We start from the raw sequence: 14,215 nt of genomic DNA on the forward strand, positions 1-14,215 counted from the left end.
CGGAATGAAACAGACCATGACAGTAAGAGGCCAGCAGAGAGACAGAAAGAAACACAAGAGACAACTATCGAGAGAAAGGAGATAGATTCTATTATAGTCTATCATTATTGATCATTGTATTAATTATCTATCATCTTAACCACGCTAGTTGTGTAAAAGTTGTTTTATTCACCTACTCCTCCAAGAAGATACATACAATTTAGTTAATGTGATTAACTTCAGGTAACCCCCCCCAAATCTGCCTATACTATTTTGGAAATTAATTCATCATGTATAAAGTCATGCTTGAAAAATTAACTCATTGAGTGCCCGAATTATTTCTGGCTATTTCTGGCCAGTACGATTTTGTAACCCATTGATACCTGGAACGCTTCTGTGTCACTTTAGATGCCTTTGACTATTCAAAAATAGCAGATCTACAAGCTCATAGCGCGGCACCGAGTGCCGCGCTACGAGCTTGTAGATCTGCTATTTTTGAAAAATCGTGAATTTTTTTTTTTTATATATATTTTTTTTAAAACTGTTAGGATTTAGATTTTTTTAAAGAATCGCCTCAGGTTTTAATGGGTTAAAAAAAAATTCTAAGTAAAAAAAAAGTGCTTAGGAAGCGAGATACAGCCTTTTTCAGTTATAAGTTAAAGAAGGAGTGGATGGAGCTGCAAATCTTCAGATAATGATATCTTGGGTTCTTTTTGAGTTTTTTTCTATTTTATTCAAACACGTGAAACACGTTAATGGCACTCAATGAGTTAAATCATGCCTAACTACCTGTGAATGTCTGACAAAAATCCCATGGTTCTCCTCACACGTAAAGTAGCGTTTGCCCCAGCCCCGCACAGTGCCATCATTCTTCCCCTTGGGCTCATCCAGGATGACTCCTACCCATTTTCCAGGGGCAAATAGCGTGGTGCCGATGTAAGCCACTGTCCCACGCTGCCCCTTGCAGATCACCTCCACCATGGAGCCCACCTTGGCTGGCTGGCCGCCCGCCCTCATCGGAGCTCATCCTGCTGCAACCACTGCTGGTTGTCTGAGGAGACATGATATGAGAAGATTAACAGCAAGTACATTTTAACAACACAAATCTTGTATGGGGTCCCTGGTCATTTAGGGGTCCTTCACATGAAAACTTTTGAGAACCACTTGTACACCTAATAAAAAAGAGCCATTTCTAATTATTTCCTATAAGCAAGCAAGCATACTACATCACAGAAAGTGTTGGGAATTATTTAGTTCCTATCTTTTTTTTTTTTTTACTTATTAAACCTCGCTCAAACATGGCTATAACGTTCCTGAATCAAAAGTGTAAACATTAAATAAGTTCATCCTGTTTCAGGAAAGTGAGTTAGCTATGCAAAACAGAAATAATATTGTCTGCCTTTCATTATTTTCAAGGCAAAAAAGCAAACCCTTGTCAACTCTGCCTTTCAATTATTTTCAAGGGAAAATAATACCTTATGTCACTGCTAAGTTAACTGCTATTATGCTAAACAATTTTTTTAGGAGGTTTAAACTCTCTAAAAGGGATTTAAAATGTTTACAAGTTATGTTTACATGTGTTGTCCCTATCTGCTTCCATGGAATACTTTTGGTTTGCTGGATACTTTTTTGCATGTGGCAACATCGCACGCTCAGTTAACAAGGTGTGCAATGGACTTCGCATCAAGTAGGATTCCCTTTAAATTGTCATTATTATTATTATAAGTTTCTTGAATTTTGACAGGTTTTAAGTTTCATAGAGCAAGGGAAGTGTCTTCTCTTGCCCACTGCACTGTCTGCCCTGGCCTGAACGAAGCAGTGTGCACGTGCACACAAACAGTGATTTTTCACGGCACACCAAGCACGGTTCGTGTTGTTTTGCTTGTGTGTGTGAATGCGAAGGCTAATGATGCATGTTTTTTATTGACTGCTCTATTATTAAATTATGTTGGGAGCATCAAAACGGTGTGCAGACCTTCTCCTTTTGTTCACGGCTAATGATGCATACACAGTAAAACACTGACTACTAAAGTTACCCGTCTGCCCCCCCTCTCTCTCTCCTTCCCCAATCTCTCTTCTCTCTGTCTTTTAAAGGAGTACTTCACCCAAACAAATTATTTTTTTCTACTGATTAGTCACCCCATGGAGACTTGAATTCATGGATATTTTTTTTTTTGTCGCATTCCTAAGCCAATAATTTGATGACCGGCAGGTTAAGGATAATTCCTTTTTAACAGGTCGTTCATGAAAGTCCTTGCGGTCTTGTTTCCAATGAGAACCTGTGAGCAATTGGGGTTAAGAGTCTTGCTCAGGGACAAATTTCATATCATCGGCACATATGCTGGGATAGCCTGGAATCGAACCTGGGGCAACCAGGGCCAGCTGGTTCCCTAGGCGGGCTCACTAACCACTCAGCTATGGCCGCCCCTCAATCATCAAATTAAAAAGGAGACACAAAGGAGACTTGTTGTGTCTCCTACCAGAACCGCTGCCAGCAAGAGACTGGTTTGATAGAAGGGGACACAGATAAACAGGAAGTCCACCCACTAGGCAATTTTAATAGGATTAAACCCATGTATCGCCAGACTTCTGTCCTTTAAAGGTTGGCCATCTATGAACATGAAGATCTCTCACCTTGCTTGCTGATTTGCTTACTGTGCATTGGGACTCTGCTTTGGCCCTTGTCCAATAGCACTCTTACTTTAAACCATGGGTTTGGTTCTTTAGTTTGTTGACATTATTTTCAGCTCACATACTTAAACACACACACACACACACACACACTTCGTCTTACACCCATTTCACTTTAGACTATCAGCTAGTAATAAAATGTAACTGAGGAAATGGTTAAGCTGATGTTCATGTATCGTTATTATATCAATTATTATTAGCATTTCTTTGTGTTTTATTGGACGAAGACGGAAATAAACCACAAAATGAATTGTCTCATGAAAACCTTTGTCCTGAAATTATTACCCGTTTAAAAGATGACATTCCAGCCATGATTATAATTTAAATAACAAGACAGGATCTAATAGCAGCGTGCCTCCAATGTCCAAATCTCAGACGTCAGTCGTTATGACATATCTATGATGTAATTGAACTAAAAGTAACTTATTAAATTAAAGTTCAATATTTCAAAACATAAGACATTATCTGGGAAGAAAATGCATGGAGGTACTTCCTTGGCCTGGTCAGCATGCACAAGAAATGTGGCACTGATCAGTCCAGGGGTTTGCAGATAATCCGCAGACAGACAAACACAACCAGACAGACAGACCAGACACTCTTCTAGACGGCTAACCTCCTAGTCACGCAGTAAAAATGGCACACACAGCTTTCAGATGCACAAATCATTCTTTTGCATGAATATAATTGCTCAAGAGAAACTGTCATCTCTTCACCCGTTCACTTTAATACAAGCATTAATTTGAGAACATCCTGACACACACCATTTTCAGAGCATTTCCCTGGGTTAGGGTCCTTGGTAGCAGTGACTACTGCGGGCATCACTATATCCTAGGCACTTGGTAGACATGTATGGCATTGTTGTTACAATAAAGGAGGGAGGAGAAAATAGTCTACACACGAGCAATAAGAGGTTGAGTGTTTTCTTTTTGGGGGTATTTTATGCTTTATTTAGGCAGCAAAGTGTAAACAGGCACTTAGGGCAGAGAGAAGGGAGACATGCGACCCATGATGGGAGTTGGATTCTAACTGCACATTGAATGTCTAATCAGCCAATCACATGGGAGCAACTTTAGATGTTATGCAGACAGATGCCAGGTTCATTTGTAATATCCTACAGTGTGTACAGTTTCAATGTACAGATTATTTATTTTTTGATATAAAGTTCACACTGATGATAGTAATAAAGGTAAACCAAGAACCTATTTCTGTGAGTGTGAGTGAGTGAGTGTGGGGTACAGGCTGCCCCGTGACAGTCTGAAAAAGAGAAGCAGCAGTTCTGTGGATGAAAATGCCTCGTTGATGCCAGAGGTCAGAGGAGAATGGCCAGGCTGGTTCAAGCTGATAGAAAGACAGTAACTAAAATTACCACTCAGGTATGTAGAAGAGCATCTCTGAATTCACAACACGTCAAACCTCGAGGCAGATGGGCTACAGCAGAATAAGAACACACCAGGTGCCATTCCTGTCATCTAAGAACAAGAAACTGAGGCTACGATTCGCACAGGCTCACCCAAATTGGACAACAGAAGATTGGAAAAACGTTGGCGTCTGATGTTTGCTGCGACATTCAGAATGGACCCATGCTACCTTGTATCGACGGTTCAGAGTGGTGGTGGTGTAATGCTGTGTGTGTGTGTGTGTGGGGGGGGGTTCTTAGCAGACTTTCAGCCCCAGCACAAATTGAGTATCTTATTGAATTCATGCAATGAAGGATTACGTCAGTTCTAAAGGCAAAGGTGGTCCAACCCGGTACAAACAAGATCTACCAGTGAGTGTATACTGTATATATTGATAGAAAGGGGGTGGAGTTGGTTCTCTATGACTTCCTTCATTCTTGCATAAGAGAAACGACACCTTCCATTGTTCATGTCTTTTATTTCACTTCGATAACCAACAAAGCAGAGGAGACATTCAATGACGGCATGGATGGATGTTAATGTAGTTTGTGCTACAGCTTTTTGGTTTAGGAAACAAAGCAGAAAAGATATTCATCTACTGACAAAACATGGTCACAACAAAACACCAAAAGAGGATATTTATTAGATACATAAGTTCTAGAAGGAACTATTTGAACCTGGCATTCTTGGGTACCATTTGGTTTTGTTTCCTTGAAAAAGTTCTGCAAATCCAGGCCTCTTGACATTTTTTTATCTAAGCATAGAGCAAGTATGTATAAGTCTATAAGAATATTAGTGGTTTAATTAGATGGGAAACGCTCAACATGCTATAAAAGCTTCAATTTCTTTCACATGGATTCAATGGAAATCAATTAACGAGATTAAAGATGTTTGAATCCATTATTTGAAAGCTGAAATAACCAGGTACATGGCTCTTACAACCACAGATGCTGTAACTTTCAGAAAAAATTGATGAATAAAAAATGAAATGCAGTGAAAAAATATATACAGGCAGAGCAGTGTTTCTACAAAGCATGTGGGGTACTGTGGTCAAACATCATACGCCTGTTATGTAAGTAATAGTTATGTTAATGTCATAACTACCAAATTCAAAATAACAAATAAAATATCAAGAGCCCAGCCTCCACTGACAAAACAAACCAACAAGAAACTATAAAATCACAGAATTTCAGGCAACAGCCTCTAGTTAAGAGGACGGTAACTTACTGGGAATAAAAACAAAATAAAAAAAGCAGGCAATAATGGTGTGTGAGGGCAGGAAAACGAAAATCTAAATTTAAACTGGGCAGTTATGCAAAAACTGTAAACCGTCAAAAGTCCCTTGTCCGAATACAATCGACTTAATATCTGCGGCGCTTGTTGTTAGGGCCATCAAAGTTTCCCCCAACGGGGCTTCCCCTGCCAAATCCTGGGGCCCCTCCAACTTGAGGGCCTGGCTGCTGCTGCGGTTGTGTCTGTTGCTGAGGGGACTCCACCCCTGGTCGAGCCCCCATTAATCCAGCTTGTGGGAAACGATCATTACGCTGAAGCAATGTCAAGTAAAAACGAGTGGTCAAAGTGCATGTATTTTTCAAATACAGAATGAGACAAAAAGAATGATTGAAAAAGAAGGAGATAAAGAGTGTGTGTGCGTGTGTGTGTGTTGGGGCATATTTGGAGAGTGAGTGGTGAAAACAAAGAATCCGTTGGGCGATGATAGGTCATTCAGCAACAGAGTTTTTCAAAGTTCGTCAGTTGGGGTTTAATTTGGATCCAAACGTGATCCAAGATGGGTGGCCAAACAGACAGAGAGAGAGAGGAATGAACCCATTAGTTAGTGATCCAATGTTTCACAACATCAGTGACTTTTCATGCTCTTCCAAATCAATTAAAAGGTCCTATGACTTAAAATGTTCCTTTTTCTTAGTTTTTGGTCTGTTTATTGGGGGGGTTTACATGACATCCCTTCTACCGAAAAAAAGGTTATATCTGAAAAATGCGTACTACTCAAACAGGCTTCCGCTTCCCGACAATGACTCAAGTGTTGGGCTTCTCTCAAACCAGGGAAATACTTTTTTTTAGCCCGTCCGCAATGTTTTAGCACCTATGCAAATGAATTCTTATTTTTATTTATTTATCTAGGTATATATACATTTAATTGCTTAGTTACACCAGCATTGTTGTAACCAGCACCACTATGAAGCACTTAACTTTATCTTTAAGGATGAAACTAAGAGAGGTGATGGCGAAATGTGTTACTGGCTTAAATTTCAAGTCAAAGTAGACTGGGATCAATTCGCTCTGCATGTTGCAGATCCGGTTTAGAGTAGACATAGAAACGGTCTGTATGCGTGTGGGGAAATGACTGGATATAGCTTACAGGCTCTAGACCGGATCTGAGCACTGAACAGTAAATAGAAACCAGGCTTTCCACAGTTAATGTGAAAATTCCTTCAACAGCGCCCCCTACAGCCAGAAATGTTATTTATCATTGCAGCATGTCATAGGACCTTTAAATTGTTCTATGGCTTGACATGGATTCTTTCCTTGTGCTAGAATGTAATGTTTTAAGCCTTTGGAGTAGCTCCGAGTGCACTGAATTTAGGCCATGTTTTGTTTTTGCAAACTATTGGTTTTCTGATAAGCATTTTACAACATATTTAACAAGCCAACTCCAAAGTTCATTACAATTGCTTCAACAAACACATTGTTATCAACTAAAATCCATACAAGGAGTTTGAGAGAATGAGCACAATACATTACCATGGCTCCATTCTCTGACATCGTGCCCATATTTGGAGTTCCCTCTGGGCCAGTGGCTCCGCCCCTTCCACTTATTCCCATGCCCATCATCTGAGGGGGACCTTGGTTACCACTGGCCCCCGCAGGAGCAGGGTTATAGCCATCTACACGCAAAACAATGGAGCATTGTTTGGTAACTCAGGAAGAATAAACCTAACTCACAGCCACCTCCGGAGGAACTTGTTCAGAGTGGTGGAGCAAATATCAACAAGCGCACAAAGCTAGCTAACGTTGGCTTTTGGTCACAAACGTTTAAAATGTATGCCAGACATCTGAACAGTACCTGGGAATTTACCATAAATGAAACAAGCACTGCTATACATTGCAAGTACTGTTAAAACGGCTGATTAGCTATGAGATCACAAATAAAAATGGTATAAATACAGTATAATATACTGTACAACCTAATTCAGAGAATAACATCTGCCGAGTAGTTATGTGTATACACAATTCCGTGTTAACCAAAAACCAACATTAGGCTAAAATAGTAACGGTGCTGTTTCATATTACGGAAAATATATTTTAGATATTTAATTAGTTAGTGCAGAGCCAGCTGTGGGAGGTTCTCTGATAGACAAGACTTGAGGCAAATGCAAACATCCACATTTGTATATTAGATAAACCCAGAACTGCACACCATCTTAGTCAGACAGCAAGAGAGTACCGGTAGTTGTTGGAAACTTGACCAGACCTACAATAGACAGAAGTCATAATTTTACCACAACCAGACAAAACGCCACTATTAACATACCACTACTGTATGTTTGGTAGTTCAGAGAAATAGCAGTAACACAAGAGAATTTCTTGCATTCATCCCCAGAAAAAGATGCGGTATATTAGAGAAAATATGAGAGCTTTGCAGTAGAAGTACATATAGATGGCAATCCAGTGAAGGAAAAATGCTATTAATATCTACAATGAGTGACAGGTGTCCAATATTTGAATATAATACATGCCTTGAAAACACACACAATCGCACACGGAAATACACACTCAAAACAAACTTTTGGACTACTACATTATACTGCCCATAATGCAACAGACCAATCAGTCTGTTCTTAAATGGTGATATAATACAAGTAGAGATGACACAAACGTTACGTGTTTTAACGACTTGCTAGATTTAAAAACAATTATCTGGTAAGATACAGTAATGCTACCTGCCTTGAAGTATGCTCATTATGCTGCCTGCATGTGTGCTACCTTGACCTTTGCCTGCAAGATGCAAAAATGTGATAGGCCTAAAGCACATATACTACAGTCGAAATTAAAATATTCTAACCATCACATTTTTTCAAGTCTCTACTATTCACCCTTATCCAAAACAAATTCTGTTCATACATTGGAAAACATACACAATGTTTTTTATAGAGAGGTGCAGTCTATTGTGGCTCTTTAAGTGCGAGGAGATCAATAATATAGTGTGAAAAATCTATTTATTACTATATATACACTCATGAAACGACGAATTTCCCATCATTGTTTCACGACAACAAAACAGAAGATGACTGGGCTTTTACAATCAGAGCTGCTACACTTTGGAATGCCCTCCCCATCAGGCTTGCCGAGTCAGTGCCTTGTTTTAAATCCTTCTTAAATCGCACTTTTACAAAGCTTCTTTTAATGCTTAATCTTTTTAATTCAATTACAATGTTTTTATCTGCCTTCTTCCGGTTGTCTACATGTCTAATTTCTTGTGTGGAGCACTAGCACCGTTTTTAAAAAGTGCTATACAAATTAAGTTTATCGTTTCAGCGACCTACACAGAAGACCTAGGATATAATACTTTTTTTGCCACACTATCTCCTCACATCAGAATATTGGGATTTAAGTTGATAATCAGCGAAGTTTTCTCTGTACTTTCACTTCCCTATGTGGGTAAGACTCCTGCTTAGAAGTTCTCTCTTATACTTTGGGCCACTTTGGAAGTCTGTATTTCCCACAAGTATGGCGCTTTTTACGCTCGGGTGGCGCAGTGGTAAAGTCCCTGCATACCACCACCACGGAGGTTGTGGGTTCGAATCCACCGTGGTGCAACCGGCTTTGTCGGGCGTCTATGCAAACACAATTGTTAGGGGGACGGAAGCCGGGCGGGGAGGGTGATATTGGTCATTGCATGTACTACTCCTACGGGCTGGGGCGGCACCTGTCAGCAGGGAGTGTTGGGTGGGAGGGGTAGGACAAAGGTTCTACGTACTCACGGTTGGGGGCTCCTCACTGGTGGGTCGGTAGGATACAACAGCCACAGTCACAAAAGCAGTGGGGAGGAATCAAGGACTAAATTGGGGAGAAGGGGGAATTGGCTACACTAAATTAAAAATAAAAAAAAGTATGGCGCTTTTTACTGTCAAAATAAGAAAAGAAAAATTATTAATATATACAAATAATTTTTCTCTGCAATTGCAACTGATTACAGTTACATTTGTTTTGTAATTTAATTATGTAACACTAACTATTTAAACTCAAACTCCCAACACATTTTAGCGGTCTAAAGGCGGTTACACACCGGCGAATATGCGAATATACGCAAAATTCTGACTCGTTCCGAATAATTAAAAGACACTTTTTTCGCTCCGCGAAACTGGTGTGGAAGCTTGCATTGACTTTAAAAGGTTTTTAAAAAAAACGTATTATTCGCATGAAAAAAATCACCCCGGTGTGTAAGGACCGTAACTATTGTAATTTGTTGGAATATAAATCAAAACATCTATAATCATATATTCATATTGAATGTAAGACAAACATGTACTATTGTCAAAATGGAAGCCAAAATTTCAATAAACAAAATCATATTTTCGTTCCACAGCACACACCCCAGCCTGTCTCTTTCTCTCTCACACACACACACACACACACACACAGAATAAAACAAAGATGTTAGAAACCGTTTCAATGTATGGCAAATATTCCGAGGCAGTTTGTGATCATACGCAAAAGGTAAAACAAATGACACAATTAAAAACGACCCACAGTAGCTTTGTTGATAGTGATGGTGTGCAGTCCTGGATTATAACATTGATATGGTGAAAAGTCACCATGAACCTCTGACAGTTGACTCCAGCTCTGAACAGAGTATGGCCCTGCCTAACTCTGGTCCCAAGACTCTCAACCTGCAGACAGCAGATCAGTAGCAAGTTTGTACACTATATATTAAATTTAGTAAAAACAATTGGCCTGTCCTTTACCTCCTGGAACTTATTCTTACAAAGAATTCAGCTACATTCAGCCCCTGTACATTTTGCTTAAAATATTAACACTTTGCTGACACAACAAACCTGCTACTTGCTTCAGATGACAGAGGATGAGAGCTTAGGGACCAGACAAAGATTTAACTATGAATCCCGCTCCCCTACCCACACAATATAGACCCAGCAGAGTATAGATAATGCGCTCTACTGCATATTCCAAATACAGGTTTTTTTTTTTTCCAGTTTAATTTTTGTTTTGCATCCCAACTGGCTCCACGTCCGTTTTGATGCATACAAAAATAAAAGGAAAACTCTGAATATGTACCCAGAGGAATAAAACTGCACGGAAATGCAGCCACTTGGGATGTAAAACAGAGAAAACTAGCATTAGAGCACTCTCTGCTCAGCTTGTATTTTCAGTAGTGACCAGTCCTTATATGGTCATGCCCCTACCTCCCATATTAACGGCTCCACGAGGGCCCAGCTCACCCATTCTCATTTCCTGGAAGAAGTGAAGAACAACCTTGAAAACAAAAGCCTCCCAGCGATCGTTACGGACCGCGCCACACTCATACACTACTAGAAAAAACTAACACATAGTACTGCATTACTGAGGATAATTGGTAGCCTATGTTAACAAATATGGCTGAGATTTCACCATACTTAGAGTTTGGGCAATACAGGCTACACATACGGGGTAAAATGTCAACTTATACAAGGCCATCTGGTCTAAACAATTAACCACATACAAGCTAGCTGTTACAGCATTTCCTTGACCTCAAATAAAATGAATTGTCCAGATACAATTATGTTTGCATAGTGTATTAACTATATAATACACCAACTATAAAAATGACATTTGTAAAAGGGAACTAAACCCTAAAGTGTAAAACACACTGCTGGCGCATGTCAAAACAGCTGCCCCCACTATTGTCTATGTACAACGCCCGCACTGGCGGAACTCAATGCATGTCAATGACGGTGTGCTGCGCAGGCAGGGTGTTTTGCATTTAAGCCTCTTCTGTGAGTTTGAGCGTGGTACTGTAATGTAAGATACAGTGCTGCAGCTTAATAATGGTTATATTAGAGATAAGTATGCCAATGTGAAAGCATTGACAAAACTACAGACTATTGTCATTTGGCATAAACACACTACGGTATATATTCTTTTAGCTGCATCAGTGTTGCTTACATCAGTGCAATAGGTTTAACCATGCCCTTAGATTAATTGTAACCTTTAGATGGCAGAAAACTCAAAATGTCTAGGGTTTAGTTCCCCTTTAATTTTCCTTACGGTTTTATTATGATCAATTGCTAAACCCATCCCAATATCACAACCTCATGATTAGATATATACATTAGATGCAAGACAAAAAAAATACTATTATGCACTCATTCATTCTTCCAAGCACACAAAAATCACACTGTAAGGAAGGCAAAGGATTCCACAAACACACAAACTATCCCTACATAAAACAGTCACATCACTCTTGCTTTCTCCCCTTCTCTCTCTCTCTCTCTCACACACACACACACACACACACACACACTCTCACACACACACACACACACACACACACACAAATAAAATATTGCACGAAATGCAAGGAATGATTTCACTGACTTGGGTTAAGCTTGGCTCAGCAATAAAACATTAATAAAGGAAACTATTTTTGACAACTCGTTAACAATTCAAGAAACTGTCCACACTTAATTCAAGTCAGGCAAACCAGCCCAACATGACAATTGTCCAGAAGGAAATTTTCATTACATAGTACATAATTCACCAATTTATACCAGCATCAACACGAGCCTTGGGAACTAGAGTTTTCCCCAGACATAGAACATGATAAAACATGCACCAACGACACATTGAAAATAAAAATAAATAAAAAGATCACTTCATCCTGAACTCACCAGCTGCCAAGAGACACGTGGCCACATTGCCACAAAAGTGTCAAAGCAACAGTTTGAACTTCACCACAAAGTCATCTAGGCCTACCATTGTGTACTGTAGATGTCTCAAAGAATTAGGAAAATATTACTTTACTAGAGGTTCGGGCCGTGTAACTACGTCACACCGCCGATCCGACCGATATGTCTGAGTCATAGTGTTAGGGGCTTTTTCAGAGTACCCATTGTACCTCCGTCTGTGTCCCTTTTATGCCAATATGGAGATCTTTGTATCTGTCAGTCCTTGTCCCTTTGCCCATATATGGAGATCCCTGATGTCATCAGTATATGCCCATATTTTGGCATGCCCATATATGGCATATCAGTTGGATCGGCGGTTCTGGACAACTGGATATCCATATCCCTTGAGTCGGTAGGTCCCATATATGCAGATGACCATATATGGGCATAGTGGTTGAATCTGTGGGTCCATATATGCCAATATATGGGCGTAACGGGTTTGTTTAAGGTTTTGTCTGAGTCATAGTGACATGCCTATATATGGTCGTATCGGTTTTGTTTATAGTTATGTCTGAGTCAGTGACATGGCCCTGCCTACATATGGGTATATCAGGTTTGTTTATGGTTATGTCTGAGTCATAGTGACATGCCTATATATGAGCATATCAGGTTTGTTGATTGTTATGTCTGAATCAGTGACATGCCTATATATGGCCGAGTGATAGTGACGTGGCCGTAGTCCTCCCTATATATGGGCGTACCGGGTTTGTTTATGGTTATGTCAGAGGTCCGTCAATTTTAATTGACTAATGGGAGGGCAGTAGCACTTACGGTAAGTTGTTTGCATGTTACAGGCTAAACATTTTAAGCATGGTGTAACCGTGGTGTACACTAATTTTGGTGAAATTTGAACTATAAAAAAAGTTTAAAGTAAAAAACTAAGTGATTTACTTCATAATTTCATTGGTCATGAAGTAAAAAAGGTTTCTCATTGACTTAGGCCATTTTGTTGTATGTTGCAAAGCCATAGAATATATGGCTTATGTTATATCTAATGATTCTTCTTTTTTTTTGTAGCACCATCTTCAGGAAGACTTCTTTTCTTGTAGTAGGCTATGCGTAACTTTGAACATTTTCTTTAATCATTTTCTATTTTTCAGAACAAAAACTGACAAAAAAATGCACCAAACAGGATAGTCCGGTCTCATCCAAAGTTTGTACTTTGATCAAAACTTCACAGTTCAAGGCAACATTTAGAATCAGCAATGTTATGTGTTACAGGCGCAACTTTTTATACATTTAAAACTACCACAAAAAATTACTTCATCATCCAGGTCTAAAAAAGTATACAGCAAATTTGGTAAAAGTTGAAGACTTGTATGGTTTTACAGCTTTAGAAAAAGTCTGAGTGATGAATAGTCATTTCCACTAAGTCGCAGTGTATTAAAAGTGTTTGAGCCTACATTTCAGTGAAAGGTGTAAAGCTGTAGTTCGTATTGTACAGCTGACTTTTAATTACATTTTTAAAAGAATGAATTTTAGGTGGTTGCTATAGTTCATCATCACCAGACAAATCGGCCTGATTGAATCAGCGCAAAGAAAAAGTTATGACCTAACCAGACAGCGAAGAAAGAAGAAGAAAGAGCAGGGAAAAAGGAGAAAGAAGGTTGAAGAAAGAAGGAAGAAGAAAACAACAGGTTACCTGGCCGGACACCTAAATATCTTGAACAAGCTGCAATAAATAAAAGAAATGGCACATGGAGAGCAATTCAATTCTATGTGAATCGTGGGGTTATTTTTAAGGCCATGAAAAGGAAGTGTCCATAGTTTATATTTAAAAATCATATGGATCGAAGACAAATGATTGTGCAATGGGTATGACTGTAATAATGAATTCTACATCCAATGGTTATATTCATTTCCAACATTCTATTGTTGCTAGGAGATGTGTTAAACACTTGTCAACATCCTGTCAGCTGTTTAAACCACTAGGCAAAAAAAAAAAAAAATCTCACAGTTTTAAGCCTGAGTTATACTTAAGTTAGATCCTAGTTATACAGATCAACAAGCTCACAACGCAACGTGTTGTGAGCTTCTTAAAAGTCTAGTGTCAGTGTGTGACACCAGTCACAACAAAGTATAAATCAGGCTTTATTGTTAATAGCCTGAAATGGTCTATGTATATACAGCACAAGTTTAGAAATGTAACAAAAATCATTTAATCATTTTGTTATGATGGGGAAT

At 39.2% G+C, this 14,215-nt stretch overlaps 1 protein-coding gene across 4 annotated transcripts in view; it reads right to left on the reverse strand.

Annotated features, from left to right (window-relative positions):
• Positions 1 to 830: 830 nt before the first annotated feature.
• The window catches only part of LOC308080827 (paraspeckle component 1-like), a 49,883-nt gene continuing 36,498 nt past the window's right edge, over positions 831 to 14,215 (reverse strand). For 2 of the 4 annotated variants that reach the window (XM_080422848.1, XM_080422847.1), the window contains exons 9-11: positions 10,511 to 10,559; positions 6,831 to 6,973; positions 4,547 to 5,611 (exon numbers count right to left, since the gene is read on the reverse strand). In XM_080422848.1, the coding sequence (XP_080278974.1) occupies positions 5,429 to 5,611; positions 6,831 to 6,973; positions 10,511 to 10,559 (375 nt within the window). In that variant the 3' untranslated portion in view covers positions 4,547 to 5,428. Of the gene's footprint in view, positions 1,031 to 4,546; positions 5,612 to 6,830; positions 6,974 to 10,510; positions 10,560 to 14,215 lie in introns of those variants that run through there. The other 2 variants (XR_013932748.1, XM_080422849.1) reach the window with 2 other exon arrangements.

This window comes from Gymnoscopelus braueri (assembly GCF_963280865.1).
Source record: "Gymnoscopelus braueri genome assembly, chromosome: 24".
Taxonomy (NCBI): Eukaryota; Metazoa; Chordata; class Actinopteri; order Myctophiformes; family Myctophidae; genus Gymnoscopelus; species Gymnoscopelus braueri.